Source organism: Catharus ustulatus, chromosome 5 (genome assembly GCF_009819885.2).
Source record: "Catharus ustulatus isolate bCatUst1 chromosome 5, bCatUst1.pri.v2, whole genome shotgun sequence".
NCBI classification, from domain to species: Eukaryota; Metazoa; Chordata; class Aves; order Passeriformes; family Turdidae; genus Catharus; species Catharus ustulatus.
The window spans coordinates 35039300-35058742 of record NC_046225.1 but is presented as its reverse complement, the minus strand read 5'-3'; the positions used below and the strand labels follow the sequence as shown (position 1 = coordinate 35058742).

Below are 19443 nucleotides of genomic sequence, written 5' to 3'. Positions count from 1 at the left end.
GAAGGACACACAAAGAACAAAGAGAAGCAATCTACTCATAATCTTAAAAATACAGGCACAGAGCTTGTAGGGTAACTCTATAGCAGGTGCATGTTCTCATTACATGACCTATGAATTTCCCATTACATGTTCTACAGATTTGTCTGTAAACTGCTTCCCTATTTCTCTGGAAAAAAAAGCTATGGCAGCTTCATAATTCAAGATCCATAATGTCCTAGGTTAGAGGACAGGTGTCTGCTAAGAAAGGCAGAAGCTTCTCTTTAGAATGGAGAATGTAAACTTTTTCCCTCTGAACTATTAGAATCTTGAAATTAAGGGGCTTTCAGGCAAAGATATGGGAATTAGGAATAACAGTTTTTTACTAAGAAAATTAAAATAGAAATACAGTACTACAAAGCACAAACCCCAAACACTGACAAAGTCAGAGTACAACTCGACACCCTGTCAGTCAGGGTATTGGTAACAGTCCCATTAAATGGTAGCTACAGTCCCCTTGCAGTGACAGATGTGGTTTAGTTGAAGCAATGGTTTTTTAGGAGGGTGCAGTTTTTTCCGAAGGTTTAGTGATGAGGTGGAGAAGTTTGGTTTTCTTTTGGAGTTTGGATGGAAAAAGGGCTACTTTAGTGTTCTAAAATTTTAGTTTTTATCTTGGTAAGAAAGACTTGATTCTTCCTTCTGGCTGAAGCATCTCTCAATGGGATGAAGTAATTTTATGAGTCACACAGTGGGACCCAATGGGTCATTAGCAGAAGATAACTCCCTGGAGGAAGGATGGGTTGTGAAAAGATAAAGAACAATGCCCTACCTGGTTTTAATGGATGGCCTATTAGCAGAATATCTCCCACAGAGATAAAGATTACTGCCTCACCTGGCCTTATCAGATGGTGATAGAATAGATACTTTTGATTATGTCTTGTAACCCAAGACACATAAGTAAAGCAAAATCTTGCACAGCACTTACAGCTGAATAATGGCAAGCTGCAGCGAAAGGAAGGGTTGAGGTTTGAAGCCAAAGCCATTTAGAGTTTTTTCTTTCCCATCCCCAAGTTTAGATATATGCTAGACACCTAAAACCCACTAAGTTTGATGTGGGTTCAACAGAAGGTCCACTGAGCCCAATGTGTCTGGTGCCCTGCACGGTGCAGCATTTAACAGTTGCATACCAAGCAGAGAGGATTTTCTCCAGTAGCCATCTCTTACTTCAATATAGTCGTACCAACAGAGACTGCTCTTGTAAAGATCCATGGTGGTGAAGTTTAAAACGATCTGCAATCAGATAAGATAAATAGTGGGTGATAAAGAATCTCGGAGAAAAACAAACTCAACAACATCCTGAAGAACTGAAGTCAGAGTGGTCACTTGTAATGGGATTCCAGCTATTTAGACATTTAATTATCCTGTCCTCAATTATTCCTTTGGCTAAGTAAAGTTTCTTGGGAACATGAAAAGTTATTTTATTTAATCTTATATATTTGAGCAGATTCAAGACAAACTACTCACATTTAATTGCCTATAGGGAGTTTTTTTTACCAAGAAATATAAATTTGAGAAGTCTAATTAGGTAAAATACTAAAGTAATATAATTTTAAGTATGTTACTTGATAATTCTACTGCCACTTCATCTTCCATGACATTTTGACTGTAATCAGCACTGAATACAATAAGCTGCAAATAAAAAAAAATATAGTCATTGTTTTATTTTGGTTTATGCTTCTCCTACTACTGTTTTGACAAGATATTTTACTTTCAGACACATAAATGTTGAAAATCTTGGACAGTAAATATTTCAGAATTGCAGAACATTTCAGAAATTCTGAAAGCAATTTCACTAATAAGAAATGTTATACAGTTCCTTAAGATTCTTAATGAAACTATAATAATGTTTTTTATACAGAAATCTGACTTGTGTGCATTTATGGAACTTTTGAACTTGGACTCCCAGTGTTATTGAGAATATCTGTAAACAGGCATGTTTTCAATACTTATTACAAGGAGTACCCTTATGTTAAATTACATTATCCATATTCTAGAAATATTAATTGCAAACTACCATAAACTTACACTTTTAACACAGGAAAAGGATTTGTCCTGATCACACATTGACATAACAGCCACAATTTTAACCCTGACTCACTGGGATAGTCTTGGAATCATGTCCTGCAATTACAGGGATAAATCCAAAGAAGGAGATTAACATTTATTTGTATTTTGTATTATAAAATAATTTCCAATTAATCCTTTTTTTATTTGATTTAGGTGTATTTGGAAAAACAATTAATCTTCTTCAGAATCAGTTCCTCAGTGTACATAACATATTTCAAACTAACTGAAATTCTTCTCTATTCACATTTGAGCATAAAATTGGCATTATCTCAACTTTGATCCTAGAAACTTGCAATTGGAACCTGCCATGATAAAACAAACACGAATTTCTGCAGAGTAGCAGATAGCTCACACTGCAAAAATATAACTCCGTGGCAGCCTACAGAGTAACTGTGAGCATCAGTTGAGAGGAATTTACCCTTATTCCATATGAAAGAAAAGAAAAAATTAACACCATAACTGGAAAAATGAACCCAGTCAGTCAAGTAAGAAGATTTAGTTCCATCTCAAGCTTCTTCTCACATGGACTCCTTCATGGATATTTAATCCATAGGACATTTTGCCTTTATTATTCAGGCAGTCCTTCAGGAAGATGTACTGAAGAAATAAATGCACAAAATATTACCAGAATTCCATACCCACATATTTATCATGAGAAATATGAAGAGTTGGCTAAAAGTACAAACATTCATATGTTGTATTCTGCTTCAGTTTTTTAATACACTTCCAAATTTTATTTCAATCTACTTCAGAGGATGGCAGAGAGATCATTCTCTCAATCACACAGTAATTCTCTGTCCTTGGCAGAATTTTTCTCCTTCAACTCTTCCTTCAAATAAAGAGACCACACCAACTACAAAACTTTTGTTCTCAAATCTTCCATTTTGCAATTCAGATTCTCTCTAAACTCTTACCTTCTTTTTTTCTCGAAACATAAGTAGGTATCTCTGTTTGTATTTAGCCATAGTGTTTCAAGAACCTGCTGCCCTAATTCAACCTTACCCTTTTCCAGCCATGCCAACTTTACCCCTCATCTGTGCAGTCAGAGGGGTTCACAAGGGGGAGCCCTTTTCTTTGCCTTGATGAAATGCAGATGGCTGTTTAAACTAACCCAGCTGGCTCTGCTGGAAGCAAGCTACAGAAGCCGCAACCTATACCTGTCTCATTGCTTCAGCTCCTTAGAGCCTGAGAGGTCTCTCATCAGTCTAGCCACAAGTTTTCCTTTTTCCATGACACAGCTGAAACATCAGATTTCTTCCCTCTTCTTTGTTTGGAAATTCACCTTTTTCCAAACCTCAGTTGCCAGGATAGAGTTGGGAAATGGATGGTTTCACTTAGCTGTGATCATGTCCATGTCTCAAAGGGCTGCTATCTAAATGGAAATGGTTAAAATTTAATGAGCCTCCTCAATGGCCCCTGCTTTTGAAACTATATTAAATAACCTTCACAGCCTTTTCTCACTCTGACATGCCAAGGTATTTGATGATACAGCAATTTCTTAACACTGACCAGAATTCATTAGCTGTGCATAGGCAGAACCCCCAATCTGTCTCAGCATGATTTCTGGTCATGAACCAAACAAGTTTAAATATATTTAAGATTCTGATTTGCTATTCTGCAAAGTATTAAATAGAGCTACAAACAAGGCAGGGCTTGTTCAAGGGGACAGGACAGCTGAGAGCTTCCCAGGAAAAGCAATCAATGGGTATTTGTCAGCACAATTAAAGAATTATTGATTACACAGCAGATTCAATTGTGCTACTGCGGCTTTCAAGAGAATATATCATACCTCTTACTGCCTGAGAGAAGAAAGCATAAAATACACAACAAACACCAGTAATATGAACCAAGGTTTCTGCAGGTGGCATTTTTTTACCCGTATCAATCAAGGATTTTTCTTGCCTATTTTATCTTTCATGTAAAACATTAAGGAAAATTCAAAAGTAGCATAACTTATTCAAAAAGGCAGATTCAAATAGAACACTGGCACAATTGCAACTCGCCCTATGCCAATAAAATTTCTATACACCAGAAGGCAGGATTCACCCTGGATGGGGGCATACAGCATTACTAACGCCATCCTCCCTCTGAGACATTTCTCTGTATGGATATACTGAGTATAACTTTTACAGCTACACTTTACCATGTAGTCCTAAGTCTCAAAAGTAAAAGCTGAATGGACTACCTTGTTTTACTAATAAGAACACGCATATTTTACATTGGCTTGGAAGTTTATGATGCCTAGTGAATAAAGGGAATTCTACAACTAGTGCATGCCACTTTAGTCCCAGCCTTCATTAAATGTCTGGGCATCAAAGATGAGAAGAGTCCTTATGTGCAAAAAAAAGCATGGATAGAAGTTGTCCAAACTGTGCTCATACAGCAGAATGCCAAGTCTCAATAAATAAATAGAAAAGAGCTAGGCAAAGCTTTTTCAGTTTATTTTTAGGTGACCAAAGTGCTCACTGACCTTTCAGAACATGACATGATGCACTTCACATGTACTCTAATCTCCATACAATATTCCTGAGATTTATCAGGACCAAAGCAGCAAAGGAACAAAAATTTGAACATATTTTCCTTTTCCCTTCATTATATGATTATGTTATCACCATTTACTGAGAAAAATTGGGATCAAGTATAATGCCTGTCCAAGATATCATGATATATGCATTAGCTAGTATTTAGATCTCATGGTTGTAAATAAGGTTCTTTATCTCAAAGCAGCCAGTATCCTATGGGAATAGCACAGACAAAACAGACTTTTTGACACTAGCACAAATATAATTTACTTTATTCTTGCTGAACTATATTGAGACCAAAGAGTTGGAGGTAATAACAGTGCCCTATGGACATGACACGTCATGTAAAATTTCAGCTGGAAAATTATTCTTTTTCCCCATTTGGGGCAGCAGGAAAATTGGGAAAGGAACCAGTCCTCTCACATTGCTGACTTCAACACACGGGCTTTCTCCCATTAAGTTTTTTTCCAGTATGATACAGCTTCAGTGGTGGTTACAAACTCAAGACTTTTTTTTATTATATTACAAACATATTAATATTACACTGATGTCTACATATAGGTTTACACAAAATTGGAGTATGCTATAAATACTTAAACATCAACACTAACTCACACATTAGCATTTTTTTCAAGAGCAAATAACTGTAGATAAACACACTTTTAAATTTATTTTTTTTTAGTGGAGCCGTGGAAAAAACCCCTAAGTTTTTGTTTTTATGACAGTAATGTCTAAAATGCAACACAATTAATGGGGACAAAAATTTACTATCTAGAGCAATTTTCATCCTTTGCACAAACATTCTCTTATTCATCTCTTCATATTTTTCCCTGACAACCTGCTGAGCCACCCTTTTCCTCCCAGCAGAGAGTGTTTCGTTTTCCTCCTGTCTCTGGCTTTTGACCAGAGGAGGGCAAACACTCTCCAAATGGCTTTGTTTTCATTCTCCACAGTAGCAAATGCCCTTAACAGCTCCTCAGGATCTATTAGAACATCAAGAGTATATATTCTTGGTGTCTATCAGGACCCTGACCTGAAAGAAACATGGGACAAAGTGATGCAATCAGGAGAAAAAAAAATGTCCAATTCATACATAGTGGGAGACTTCTGAGACAAATAACTGAAATATTTGGGGAAAGTGCTGGGTCTTCCTATTTGAACTTACCAGTACTGAATCTGTTAGATTCTATATTTCAGTCTTCGGATTCTGTATTTTAGTCTTTAGTATTTGACTGCTTGATATCAGCCACTGCTTCATGTAAGGAAACTTACATCCTTTTTCCTGTATATTTTGTCTCAGCTGAAGTTTTTTATCACTCCTATGTAGGAGACTGTATGAGGTTGTAGGCAGCAGGCTGGACAGTTGGGACAGACTGAGACATTTCTAAAGCCAGGTTTTGGAACTTGTGGTTTATTGCAAAAGGGTGTGGGTGAAAGGGCCCTGCCTAGAGCTGCCAGTTGCAGCTTGGAGCAGGGCAGTAATTTCACGATCATAAGCCGCACTGACTATAAGCCGTATCTCCAGGCGTTGGCAACTTTTCATTCTTTGTCCATATATAAGCCACACCTGATTATAAGCCGCACATTACAATACAGAGTGGGATAAAAGGTATCTCTTCTACCACCATCTGTTGAGGGTGGGGGCAGTGATCCTTATCTCAACGGCAGATATTCTGCTAATATCCATTCTGCCATCCATTGAAGCCAGGAGGGGCAGTGTTCTTTATCTTTTCACAACCCATTCTTCCTCCAGAGAGTCATTTTCTGCTAATGGCCTATTGAGTCCCACTGTGTGACTGATAAAATTACTGCATCCCATTGGAAGTTGCTCCAGCCAGGGGAAAGAGTCCAACATTTCTTACCAAAATAAAAACAGAGCTTTTGGGACACTAAGGTAGCCCCTTCTCCACTGCACTCCAGAGGAAAACTGGATTTCCCCACATCTCCTCTGTACCTCCAGAGGGAAACTGCACCTTCTACAGAATCACTGCTTCAGCTGAATCACATCTGTCACTGCAAGAGGACTGCAGCCATCATTTAATGGGACTGCTACCAACACCCTGCCTGACAGGGTGTCAGGTTGTACTCTGACTTTGTCAGGGTTTGGAGTTTGTTTCTTTGTAGTGCTGTATTTCTATTTTAATTTCCCTAGTAAAGAACTGTTATTCCTAATTCCCATATTTTTGCCTGAAAGCCCCTTGATTTCAAAATTATAATAATTTGGAGAGAGGGGGTTTACATTCTCCATTTCAAAGAGAAGTTCCTGCCTTTCTTAGTAGACACCTGTCCTCCAAACTAAAACAGCAACTTTTTGTTCTTTGTCCATATATAAGCCGCACCTGATTATAAGCCGCACTTCTGGGTTTGGGCAAAAATTTTAGTCAAAATGGTGCGGCTTATAATCGTGAAATTACTGTAATCTAGTAAGGGGTAGACGGATGGTAAGAGAGAGGTAAGAGCATGGTAAAAGGAAAAGCTGAGAGGGAGCAAGAGTAAGAGGTTCTCATTATAATACAATAAATTTTCTTTTGTGTTGAATATTCTAATTTTCACTAACTAATTTAATATAAGATACAAATTCTATAGCATTTACATACAGCCTATAAGAATTATTACATTACCATACTGTGTTATACTTTAAAATTTAAAAACTACTTTTTGGACCCTTTTTGCCAAGTTAGCAGGGTCTTCTCTGACATTTGGACCTGGTCTTTAGCAGAAGGCATTGTTCTATCAAGGGGGGATTACTTTCGGCCGACCATTCTATTGTCTCCTAGTTATTTAGTAACTAAGGTTTGGTATCTCAAAGATGGCTTTCATCTCAATCTTGCTTATGATTTCCATATTCTCAGAATCTTTTGCCAGGCAATCGTATCCATAAGACTTTCCTGGTTCATCTTTCCCAACACCTCTATCCTTATTTGTTTTGAAGCAGTCTGATATTTGAGCCAATAATTAAAATAAGATTTAGCTAGCATGTTTTTGAAAGAGTACACAAGAAGGACACGTTTTGCTCTCACTAGGATAGCACACTTCTCTCTCCAAACTGCTCTCACCAAACCCATTTTTTCCCCCACTCTTTTTTCCCATAAAATTGACTCTCAGAAAGTAAAACTATATGCACTAGAACACCCACAATGACATTTTCTTTACTCATATTATTACAGTTTCATTTTAGAAACGTCTTATTGAGCACACAAAGAACTTCCTTAGTTACAGCCCCACTATCAGCCCCATACAGCTCAGTCAGCTTGCCTGAGCCCATGCTGGAAAACAGACCATTCAGGAGCCTGAATTACCTCTTCTACTTTTATATTGAAGCATAAATTGAACTGGGAGTCAGTTTTAAAGGGTGTTCATGGTGCAAACATACAGCAGATTGAAATCATGCCTTTATTTCACAAGGACACCCGTTGAATCAATGATGTGGTTCTAATGTCACAGGTTAAAGTCAATAGTATGTAGTTCATGGTCCCGTTTTTTATGACATACCATTATTTGCGATTAATATGCATATTTTAAACTTAAACAAAAAAGCTAAACAATCTCAACATTCTACTTTGAAAATAGTATCTGTGTCTAGCTAAAGGAACCTTAAAATACCTTCTCTCCTGGGGTCACAGAGATTCTCCATATGCAGTGTGTGTAGGAAGGATAACCATTGGGAAATCCAGGAGAAGAAAAGTTGCCTGTAGAGTCCTGCAGTGTTTCTCCACAGGCTGAAAGAAACAAATTACAATAAAAATATAAAATTTAATGTGCCTAACAGAGAAAAATACATCTTTCCAATATCTATCCAGAATACATTTAACTCACTTCAGATGCAGAATGGAAAATAAACTAGCTAGTTTACAATTCATTCAAAACCATGATTTTCGGCCAGTTTGACATTCATTCAATTTTATGCAGGATGTTTTTATTCCATGAACTATTTAACTTGTGTGCTGTCTGCTGACATAACCAAAATTATGGTAGTCTTAAAAATATCACTGCTGTCAATCAACTGCAATATTATATTTAGAACTTTTTTGGTAATTAAAAAAAAAAGTTAGACATCCTTTAAGAACTAAAATAAATGCTAGCCCAACATGACTTCCATCACACTGAAAATTTGGCAGTGGTTTCATTTACAGTAATTTCATGAATACAAGCCGCAGCAATTTGACAAAAATTTTGGTGGAAACCCGGAAGTGCGGCTAATAGTCAGGGGTGGCTAATATGTGAATAATTTTCTGACATTTACAACCCCAGACGTGCCAGCCAGGGCGCCGAGCCAAGCACCTGCCAGTAAAAGCCGGCATTCCGCGATTGTTACAGTGTTACTGTGTTGCCCTGGCTCCCTGCAGGCAGCACGGGGGGCGGGGAGAGAGGCGGGAGAGCTCTCTTTCCTCCTCTGCCGCGGCTTGAGGAGGACGGGTGGGGGGGCGCGCCACCATTGCCGCGGCTCGGGGAGCTGACGGGGGCCCTGCACCGCCATTGCCGCGGCTCGGGGAGCCGACGGGGGCCCTGCGCTGTCATTGTTGCAGCCCGGGGAGCTGACGGGGGCCCTGCGCCGCCATTGCCGCGGCCCGGGGAGGACGGGGGGGCGCCACCATTGCCGCGGTTCCGGGAGCTGACGGGAGCCCCGTGCAGCCATTGCCGCAGCCCGGGGAGGGGGGGGGAAGTGTGCGCCGCCATTGCCGTGGCCCGGGGAGGGGGGGGGAAGTGCGCGCAGCCATTGCCGCGGCTCGGGGAGCCGACGGGAGCCCCTCGCAGCCACTGCCACGGCTCGGGGAGGAGGCGGGGTGCTTTGTCCGCGCCCGCCGCCGGCGCCACGGGCGCGGGAAAGCTCCGTCCCTGCCCGCCGCCGGCGCCACAGGCACGGGAAAGCTCTGTCCCCGCCCGCCGCCGCTGCCGTAGGAGCGGGGGAAGCTCCGTCCCTGCCTGCCACCGCGGGGCAGCGCCGACCCGGGGTGACCGAGCCCAGTGGCAGCGGCGGCCGGCCCCGAGCGGCAGCACCGGGCTGGGCCACCTGGCCCCGACAGCAGCCCCTAGCGGGCCGAGCCTGCACAGCCTTAGCTCAGTCAGTAAACCCCGCCCTCCCGCGGTTCTGTTACTAATTGCACACGGGTCCTCGCTGCGAACGACAGAGCGGCTTATATTCGGGTGCGGCTTACTTATGGACAAAAACCGAAATATTTGCCAACACCCAGAGATGCGGCTTATACTCAGTGCGGCTTGTATTCGTGAATTTACTGTAATTTAGTCCTTTACCCACATGAGAAACTGATCTGAGCTCAACTCATCTATGTTGGTATAGAAAAACTAAATCCTATATTCAACAAACTCTCTTAGCAAGAGTGATTTGTAGAGAAACGAGAAGTAAAAGTAAAGCAAATGTAAAGTCTTATTATACCAAAGGCTCTTACATTCTTAATTACTGAAGCTTTTAGCACCCTTCTCTCACCTGTCAATTATGCTGCTAGAGGATGGTGGATGCTGGGTAATAAATCATCTTCGCACTAAAATATAACATTGGAAGTTACTGCTGGTCTCCACCATTAAAACTGATTTTGATAGGGTGTTGCACCTTAGTCATCTTTTTGACCTTAATCAAATTTTTTTCACCAACTGCTTTTGCAGGTGTGATTAAAGATATGAATTTGATATCATCTCATGACTAACAATGTCAACAGACCTTCAGTGCTTTCAAATCACAGGGCTGCCATTTCAAGCAGGTGAACAACTGTGTCATCAAATATCAATGAATTATAAATATTCTGGAAAATCTTTAAATAAAAGGGGACAAAGGAAAGGATTTCTTATGACTAAAACACACCTGTAAGGTTGTTTTGTTAAAATGCATCTAAGATGTGATTGGACAACTGCACTATTATATCAGGTTACATTCAAGGCATTAAATATGCTCTCTGACACTTAAATGGTTATCATGATGAAGAGGGAAAGGAAAGATTGGCATGGGTTTCAAGAAATGTGATGGCTAAAGCCACCACTGCTGTGTCCTTTAAGAAAGAAACAGGAAAAAATATTTCCCCCCTTTCTTTGAAAAATGTGGTTTTATCTTTAAAAAATTGCAGGCAGCCTCAGCAAATGAAATTTCTGCACAAAGCCTTTTCAATGAAAAGGCTATATCTGTTATTAACAAAAAATTATTTTTAACACAACAATGAATGCAAAGTCATTTAAGTTGCAGAGTCCTGTACTGGGTTCCCCCAGAGCTGGTGAACAGTGCCATAGCTTACAGTGCATAAGTAAAGCACTTCAGAAAAAGCCAACAGTGAAATTATTTGAGTAGAGAACAGTAGGGCCCAAAGATGAGACATCCACAAGAATCCAAGTACTTGTCTCACTCCTTTTATTCATCCTCTCATGCATGGTTTCATTGAGACTATGCTGGAACATTCCATGCTCCATATACAGAAGATTTGTATAGACCCAAAAAATGGCTTTTAAGTTGCAAAAGGAGTCATGGAACTCTTTTTTTCCCCACCAGGAATTACAGAAGAAAGCTATTTAACATGAAAATTTACCTTATATCCTAATTAAATTCCTGGGAGCTCCCTATCAAATTAAAATTATTTTCAGAAATATATCTAAATTTAACAGAAGCAAAGGAAAACTTGTAAGTAGATAGTTTCTACTAAGAATTAACACAATTGGAACTTATAAAATGCAATTGGGCTTTATGTGTTTTGCCATGTTTATCTCTTAAATTCTTGATTACACAAGGGAACTATAACAGGAATAGCTTATACCAATCAATAGTTGCATTAATTTTCTATGGGATCTGAGCTCTAGGCTGGGTTACAAAACTGAAATAGACAGGGCAATATTTGGGAATTTCTTGTTGAAAAACACATTTCTCAGCAATGGGAAACAGTTAAAATTCTACCACTAGAGAATGTGAAAGTTTTCTTTGTATTTAGACTGCAGCAACTGCAGTATTCACGACTAGGTTTATAAAATACAATATTATAATTTTTTTTTACTGTATAATGGTCTGCAAGTAATGAAATCCACTTCAGGTGAAATTTAAATTTCATTCCATACTTATTTTAGTATATTTCAAGTCAAAAGATATCAATTACAACTTCAATCTTATATGACTCTGCTTTATAAAGCATTTGTACATTTTTATTCCTTTATTAATCATTAACATTTGCCAAGATGTTCTCTGATGCTTTTCTCCGCCTTTCAAATGTCATGCTTTATATCAATTTTACTAGGCTAGACCACCTGCAGAAATGCTACTTCAGTTTTCCCCCCCACACTCTAGCCAAAAAAGCCACTCTCCTCTGCTTTACAGCTTGAGAAGGGTAGACATCTAATAGGACTTTCCGTGGTTAGGAAAGAGAAACTATTTTTGTTTCTCCTTGTAAAGATTAGCAATGGGTGTAGGCAGCAGGTAGATTATGTGCTTATATAAAGCAATTCCCACCAGTGTACTCTGCAGCAGTGTTTAATTACACAGCCTGTGTATGACACCTCTCTGGGCTAGCCTACACACAAGGTGAAGTCCCATCAAGATTACTATGAAATCTGCAAATGATGAAGCCCAGATCCTACACGAGACTTAGGAAACCAAGTTCATTCCTTTGTACATAGCACTAGCAAATGCATACTATCATTTATGGTTAATTTGAGTTTACCCTTTTTCCTTATGTTCTTTAACACTTAGACACTATACATATATGGCATATAAAGCTGCCACAGAGCCCTAAAAATATCTACTGTTGATCATGTTCTGGTTAAATCAAAAACTTAAATCAGTTTACTACAGCTCAGGGTCTAACTATCAACTTGATTTCTCTTTATAGTTATAGGGAAACTGTCTTAATCTGAAAACCTGATTTCTCTTTATGCAGTGAAAAAAGGCTGACTTTTGAAGGTGAACATTCTTTTCAAATCTGAGAGGGATGGCAGTAAATTAAGCCTGAGGAGCAGTGAGAACAGCACAAAAAAGGAACAGGTTTCAGCCTTCATCTGCTCTTTTCGATACACACTGTCACAGACGCAGGCAATTTGTAAATTCGCTGAACTTAGTCCATCTACCTTTTCTTCCTCTAAACATATTTCTCCCCACCAGACTGAGACTCCTTTCCTATCTATCATGCAGTCCCACTCTACACACTTTTTTTTGTTCTCTCTTTTGGCATATGAATACCTTTCTCCATCATTTTCCTTTCTTATTCTTCTGCTCCTATAAAACTGCATATAAATGTTAACTATAATTTCTATATAAAACTGTAGAGGCAGACCTGTGTTGAAATTTTAGCAGCTAGAAGAAAACAAATTTTATCACTCAATTAGGCAGTCTGAATACCGCTGTAATACATATAACCTGGAAGTTCAAGTTTTATTCTCAAATGCCAAGACACTCAAAATACAAAATCAGATTGGCAGAGGAAGGACTTAGTTGGGTTTTTTTTTCCCCTTATTATTCCATCACATAACAATATAATTTGGTTTTAAAATGTAACAGATCCCTATCAGCAATTGCATTTTCCTTTTATAAAAATCCAAAGGAAAAGTTAAAAACAAACCAAAATTGCTGTTACTACATTTTAGAGACCTGGAACTTACCCTGTTGCTTAAAGGCAGGTTACCAAATCTCACTCTTGGCTTCATCAGTCTCAAGACTGTTTCTTGGTCAGTAAACCCCTTACTAAATAATGACCCTAAATATCCTGACTAGCTGAAACACCCTGGAAGGCTCAGCTGCTTCCCTGCTGTGAGGATCACCTGTATTTTCCAGCAACCCTGAGCTCAACTTGATGTTCATGGGCCCCAGAAAAAGACTTGAGCCAACAACTGTTTGCAGAAACAACTAGAACTCCAAAAAAACATGCACAATACTGCAAAATCCTTTATCATAGAAGTGTAGGTCTCTGGAAAATGTTGATTAATGTTTTCTGCATTTTCATTGTATTGTGTTTAAGGCAGCACAAATGAACTTATGAAACAATGCAGATATTATTAAGGATTGACATAATCATTGTTGCTTTATCATAAGCAGGCATCATGATTAATATCTTTTGTCTGAAATAGGAAATAAAACATACCTCCAAAACCAACAGAGTATTGGGGATTTTATTGCTTTACACTACCATGATCACTTGATTCTTTACACAAAACCAAAAGCTTTATGACTGAATTCTCAGTTTCAGTATTTTCTGGAAAATTTATTAGAAGAAAAATACTGTGCAACTTTCAGAGATTTGCTTTCTTTATTGGATTCAATCTGGTTGTGTTATTCAGCCATGCAGCTTCTATTAAAAATATTAACTGGAAAAATAGCATTTTAAATAGTATGCTATTAAACATTTATAGGAAAAAATTCTGTCTTTTCTCTCTCTTAAAACTCACTTTCTTTTGTGGTATGGTTCATCTAAGTATGGCTGAAAAACCAATGTGTTTTATCCCAAAGTTTGCAAAGCTGGGTGCCAGAAAAGGAGCATAATCCATCAACTATCATTCACTTCTATTATTCATGTGACCTGTGTTCACCGGTGCTGAAAAAAAAAATCTTACTTTTCATGTACACACTGCCACTAAACAACCACAGTGGTTTTACAATACTGTGAAACAAACTTTCAACAAGACTTTCTTGATGTTGACAGAAATTACAACTCACAGTATGTTTTCATGACATATATAAGAAAGATATTTTCTCTGAAAAACTCTTTGAACATTAGCCCAAAATTTACATTACATCTTTTACAGTTCTGCAAATGCATGAGAGTATTATGTAATTCTGAACAGACTAGTTTATAATTTCTTTCCTTTTTCTTTCTTAAGTCAATATGATCATATGATACTACCTACTTGCACAGTTGTTTTGCTTTTATAGACTATTTTTTCCTTCCAAAATTTGTCTTTTATCAAAATGTACACATATTCTTTGTGATTATGAAATTGTTGCTCTCTGTATGCTTTCATTAGAAATAATGCTGTCAAGTGTGTCATTATTAAAGTACTTTCTGTACCAAAAGGAAAGAGCAAAACTTGTTCCCAAAGGAACAGTTGTTACAGAAAAGGTGTTTAAGTGGTTTCTGCTCTGGAAGGCCCAGAACCTCTATGCATGTACTTTTTAGATACAAGACTATGATTCAGCGTATTTACAGCACAAAGGAAAAGCCTATTTCAGCTGTACAGTGTACACCAAATCCACATCAGAATCCCCAGATCTTCAGAAGATCCCATTGCTGCTGGTACAAATTTGAAGCAACTCCATTACTTTAATACTGATCCCTTTCTTTAGTCCTTTTTTATTGATCAGTTGGTTAAAAGTGGCAATATATCTAAGTTAAAGCAGTTCCTGAGATGTCATTAATTCCCATGAGGAGCAGTACAGCTGTCAGCCTATGTGGCACAGAGCTGGGGTGTCTAGCCTCCCACAAGGATCTTGCTGGCAAATTCTGACAGAGATGGCACTTGTGAACTTCTTTGGTTGACACCAAAGGTTAACAGTGGTATCAGCAGTAACTAGAGTTTTTCCTTAGATTTCCACCACTCTGGCAGCACTGAGTGAAGAATGAGTACTAGAGAACAACATGAACCACAGGGTTGACTCTGGGTTACTCCAGGCTTGCTACTGATGTCTCTGAGACAGACAGCATCTCTACCACGCTACTTTGAGATAATAAATTATTATGCATTTAAATTATAGCATGACAGAATCAGGCAGAAGATATTAAAATTCTAAATGTATCTGTTAAAATTATAGAAATTTTGTAGTAAGATCTAACCATCTCATCTACAAAAGAGTTTAAAATTTAGTTTTTCTCGCTTCTTTTATTGACAAACTTCAAAAAAAATAGTGGATTCAGAGCCAAGTGCAATAATTCATTTTGCTCCTTCTCCACTCAACTTGAATTCAAATAAAGGAGTCAAGCCAGTGTGCAAATTAGAAGTGATATTAAACCTCTTTTTCTAGTTGTTGAACAGCTAAGAAAAGCAGATTGAAATGTCACCTTAGGCGCTTTGCATTCTAATGACCTTATCCATAAGATCTTTTTGTGATTTGATTCCTGAGCAGTCTACGTCAGTTGCCAACACAGAAAGAGAATACTGAGCAGCTGACTCAAAAAGTTTATCATTCCTATTGAACATCAAGTCAAACAGTTGCTAGTATGTGGTTTTTGTTTGTTTGTGGTGCAATACCTGGACATCTATACAGTTTTCTTGCCTGTGCAATATCTCCTTTACTTAGACGGGTACGCTGGCCAATGGCAGGTCGTATACCATTGTCATCACGGGAAGGGAGAATGGTATCCAGAAACATGCCCCTAAAAAAAATAAAAATAAAATAGACCCCAAAAACCTCTATCAGGTTTCTGTCACAAAACTGTCTGAGTTCCATGAATGTATACCTGTTTTGTATTTCTGGTTTTTACATTTGGCATAAATAAGAGGGTAAAATACAGAACTTTAAATGCAGACAACATGTCTTAAAATTCCTCAGCTTGGCGAACTTTATGCAAAGTTACCAAAAAAGAATCTCCTCTCAGTACATCAATTAACATATCAGTTTTATATTTGTGCTAAAAAGAAGATCTCTTACTACAATTAAGACTACACAGTGAAAAATATTCCCATTAAGCTATTACTATATTGAAAAAAAAAATTTAAAAACAATGCATAAATTAATCTCTAGCACAAAATTCTTAATCACAAAGTCCCTATTTCTAACAAAGTATTTATGAGAAGTCCTATAGTTTGACTTACATGTGAGAGTAGACAAACACATTTGCCAATCATGATTCTGTCAAGTGTTGTAAGACATTTAACTCCACTCTAGCTGCTGACACTTTCAAAATAGAAATGCTTACTTGCTAGCCTTTACTGCCTCACAATAAAATAGATCAACTTACCATATGTGATTTTAGTGACATCAACCTTAAATGACAAGACATCATAGAGAAGTACATTTGCTCCAAATGTGCAGTTTATTCAAAATTTCCCAGATTTTAAATATGATCTAAAACATTTTGGTATTCTCAAACGAATTTTAATAGAGCAAGATACAACACTACATTCTATTATCCCACTACAGAATTTAAAATCCCATAAAATAGAAATTAGCAGAAGAATATGTTTCTATAGTCTCTTTTTATTTATTTTTTTCATAGCCACTTGTATACCTATAGGTCTTTTATTGAAAAAACCAGTACTTTCACACATAACATAGGTCCAAAAAATTAATGAACAATAAGGATCTTTGTAGTTAGGAATACAATTTATGAAAACATACTGGTTTTTAAATGATAATAAATTAACCATTTGTGTATTGCAGATACATACTGCTCTCTTTATCCAATTAGATTTTTGAGGCATTGCTAGGAATTTTGTAAGACAGAATAATCTCAGGGATGTTACCTTAAACTGTGAAATAAACTACATGTGGCATGAATCAGTTTCTAGAACTAAGGCACATTATTATTTAGAAAGTGATGGCACCTATAAATTACAATTCCATTTTTCACTGAATTTCAGCACATCAAACTGATGCTTTTCATACTTTGAAAACATTTCTCTCTTGAATGCCTTAGCACTTTAATAAAAGAACATACTGCAAGTTTTAATACAGCATGAACAAAATCATTGTGTACAACTACAACTTTATGATGTTTTGTGATTCCTGCTACTTACCCAGACGAGCAAAGTCTAGCAAACAGCTGGCAATGTGCCTCACTGCACATGACTCACGCTTGCAGGATGAATTAGTGCAAGCCAATACCTGACCTCAGGGGTTTGCTGCCTGTTTTTAAACAGGATGAAGTAACAACCCCTTGTACCTTGTGGCAGGGCATGCCTACTCATGGCACTATCAGTTTTTGCCAGCTTGGAAAGTGGTGAGATCAGGGCCAACAAATCAAATTACCTTGATGATGTCACTGCCCTAGGACTTAGGGAGTTCTGTCTTATTCAATTACTCTATTTTATTACAGGTTCTTTTAATCTCTTCCTTAAGGTAATGGTATGTGTAACTGGATTAAGCAATGTGACTAATAGCTACCTCATGTGGCTCATTCCCATGCTCTTCCAGGGGTGAATTATGTGTATGCTGAGTAATATAGCCTTTGATTGGATTTTTATTTAATAATAAAATTTATATTGAGAGAATAAGCCAAACAAATTTGCAAAGGCTGGTGAGGTTTTAGTGGTCCTCAGTTTATTTCAAAGTGTCAGATTTTCTAGTATTTTTGCCTTAAAACGCATAAATTGGAGAAAAAAAAAAACCCAAAACTACACCCAAGCACATAACTTTCCAAACTAAAACTTTTTGTTGGGCATTTTTGGAGGTTTCTTTTAATTTTACATTACTCTGGTATTTTTAGAGAATAATTAGCTGATGGAATATAATAGGAGACTGGGTGAATGCCTCCTTCACTTTTTCTCCAGAGTAGGACTGACTTATGGGACCAACTCATTGTACAGCTCCCCACAACCCTGCATCCTTCCAGAGGGAACCCCAATGAGTTGCTAAGGAACTGAGAACACGTAAGCCTGCAACAGGACAGAGCAAAACCAGCTGAAGTCTTTATTATAAGGTTTAATGACAGAAACAATCTGTACAAATAACAGAGAGGAGGTTGCAGTCTCTGATATAAATGCTTGACTTCAGTCCTTTGCAAAGGCTGTGGCTTGTGTGGTACCTGTACTCTACCTGCATGATCCATAGTTGTGAAACTCTACTCTAAATCAAAGGAGATTTATTTGCCTTTTAGAGAACAGATCATGTTATACATAACATTCCCAGCCATTTCACTCATTTGATTTTTTCTAAACTCAAATTTTTGTGGACACGAAAAAAAAGTAAGTATCATATAAAATGATGTTTCCAGTTATCTTGTCTGAAAATCTAAAGAACTGAAACAAGATCAAAAGGTTTCTTTTGAAACTGAACAGAAAAGAAATGCATTTTCAGCTATAATTACATTATTTTGGCTTAAAATAAACAAACTGTACTTTGACTGCTATAGGAATACTGTACCACAAGGAACATTTTAAGGGATTTCAAAATACTTCAAAAAGCATAGTTCCTAGCATTCACAAACAGGAATAGAATTAAAAGTCAAAAGGTATAACCTGAGACTCCAACCTTGAGAAGGTGTTCCTGGCATAGTGCATAATGCTGTCAAAGTCCTATGGTTCCCCAAGGGAGTTCACCTCTCCAGGCTCCATCTTCAAAAAGTTATATTCCTGACCTACAAATGATTGAAAATTATAGATCCTTTAATATCTTTTTCTGTGAAGATAAAATCCAAACAGAATAAGAAAACCAACAAAGATCCTAACCTAATTACTCACTGACATTCATAAATATTTGCCATTGGGGAGAAAGTGTATGACTTTATTATGCCCCCTTAACAGATAGGGCAGACATCTTCTGAAACATCCATCAAATTTGTATATTGGGATTTAGAAAGACTAGTCTCATGCAACTAACACATAAAGGCCTTACATATCACTATGTGCTTCGTGTACAGCCCATGCAAATTTCTGGTTTGATTCTTAATTCCTAAAATAAATAATTATGACAGCAAAGACCCCAGAAGAATCCTCCTCACTCATTAGACTGGATACTAAGGTTCTAACTGGATACTAAATCCAGCACTAAACTAATGGATACTGGAGATGTTGCTTCAGCAAAGCTGCTTTCTGAAGCTTCATGCATTGCTGACACTACAAAGTCACATTTTCAAGATCCAGCTGTTGCAAATCAACAAGAGCAGAACAGGAGAAAAATAATTATATTTAGTTAATAATTCTATACCCTAAGTTCTTTGACCTAATCAGTACATTAGCAGTACAA

General features: G+C 37.8%; 1 protein-coding gene across 1 annotated transcript in view; it reads right to left on the bottom strand.

The window, feature by feature from the left end:
* TLL1 (tolloid like 1) overlaps positions 1 to 19443 on the bottom strand; it is a 140625-nt gene that overhangs the window by 42137 nt on the left and 79045 nt on the right. The window contains 4 exon segments of the mRNA XM_033061117.1: positions 1164 to 1266; positions 8229 to 8344; positions 15789 to 15913; positions 18730 to 18835. Coding sequence (XP_032917008.1) covers positions 1164 to 1266; positions 8229 to 8344; positions 15789 to 15913; positions 18730 to 18835 — 450 coding nt within the window.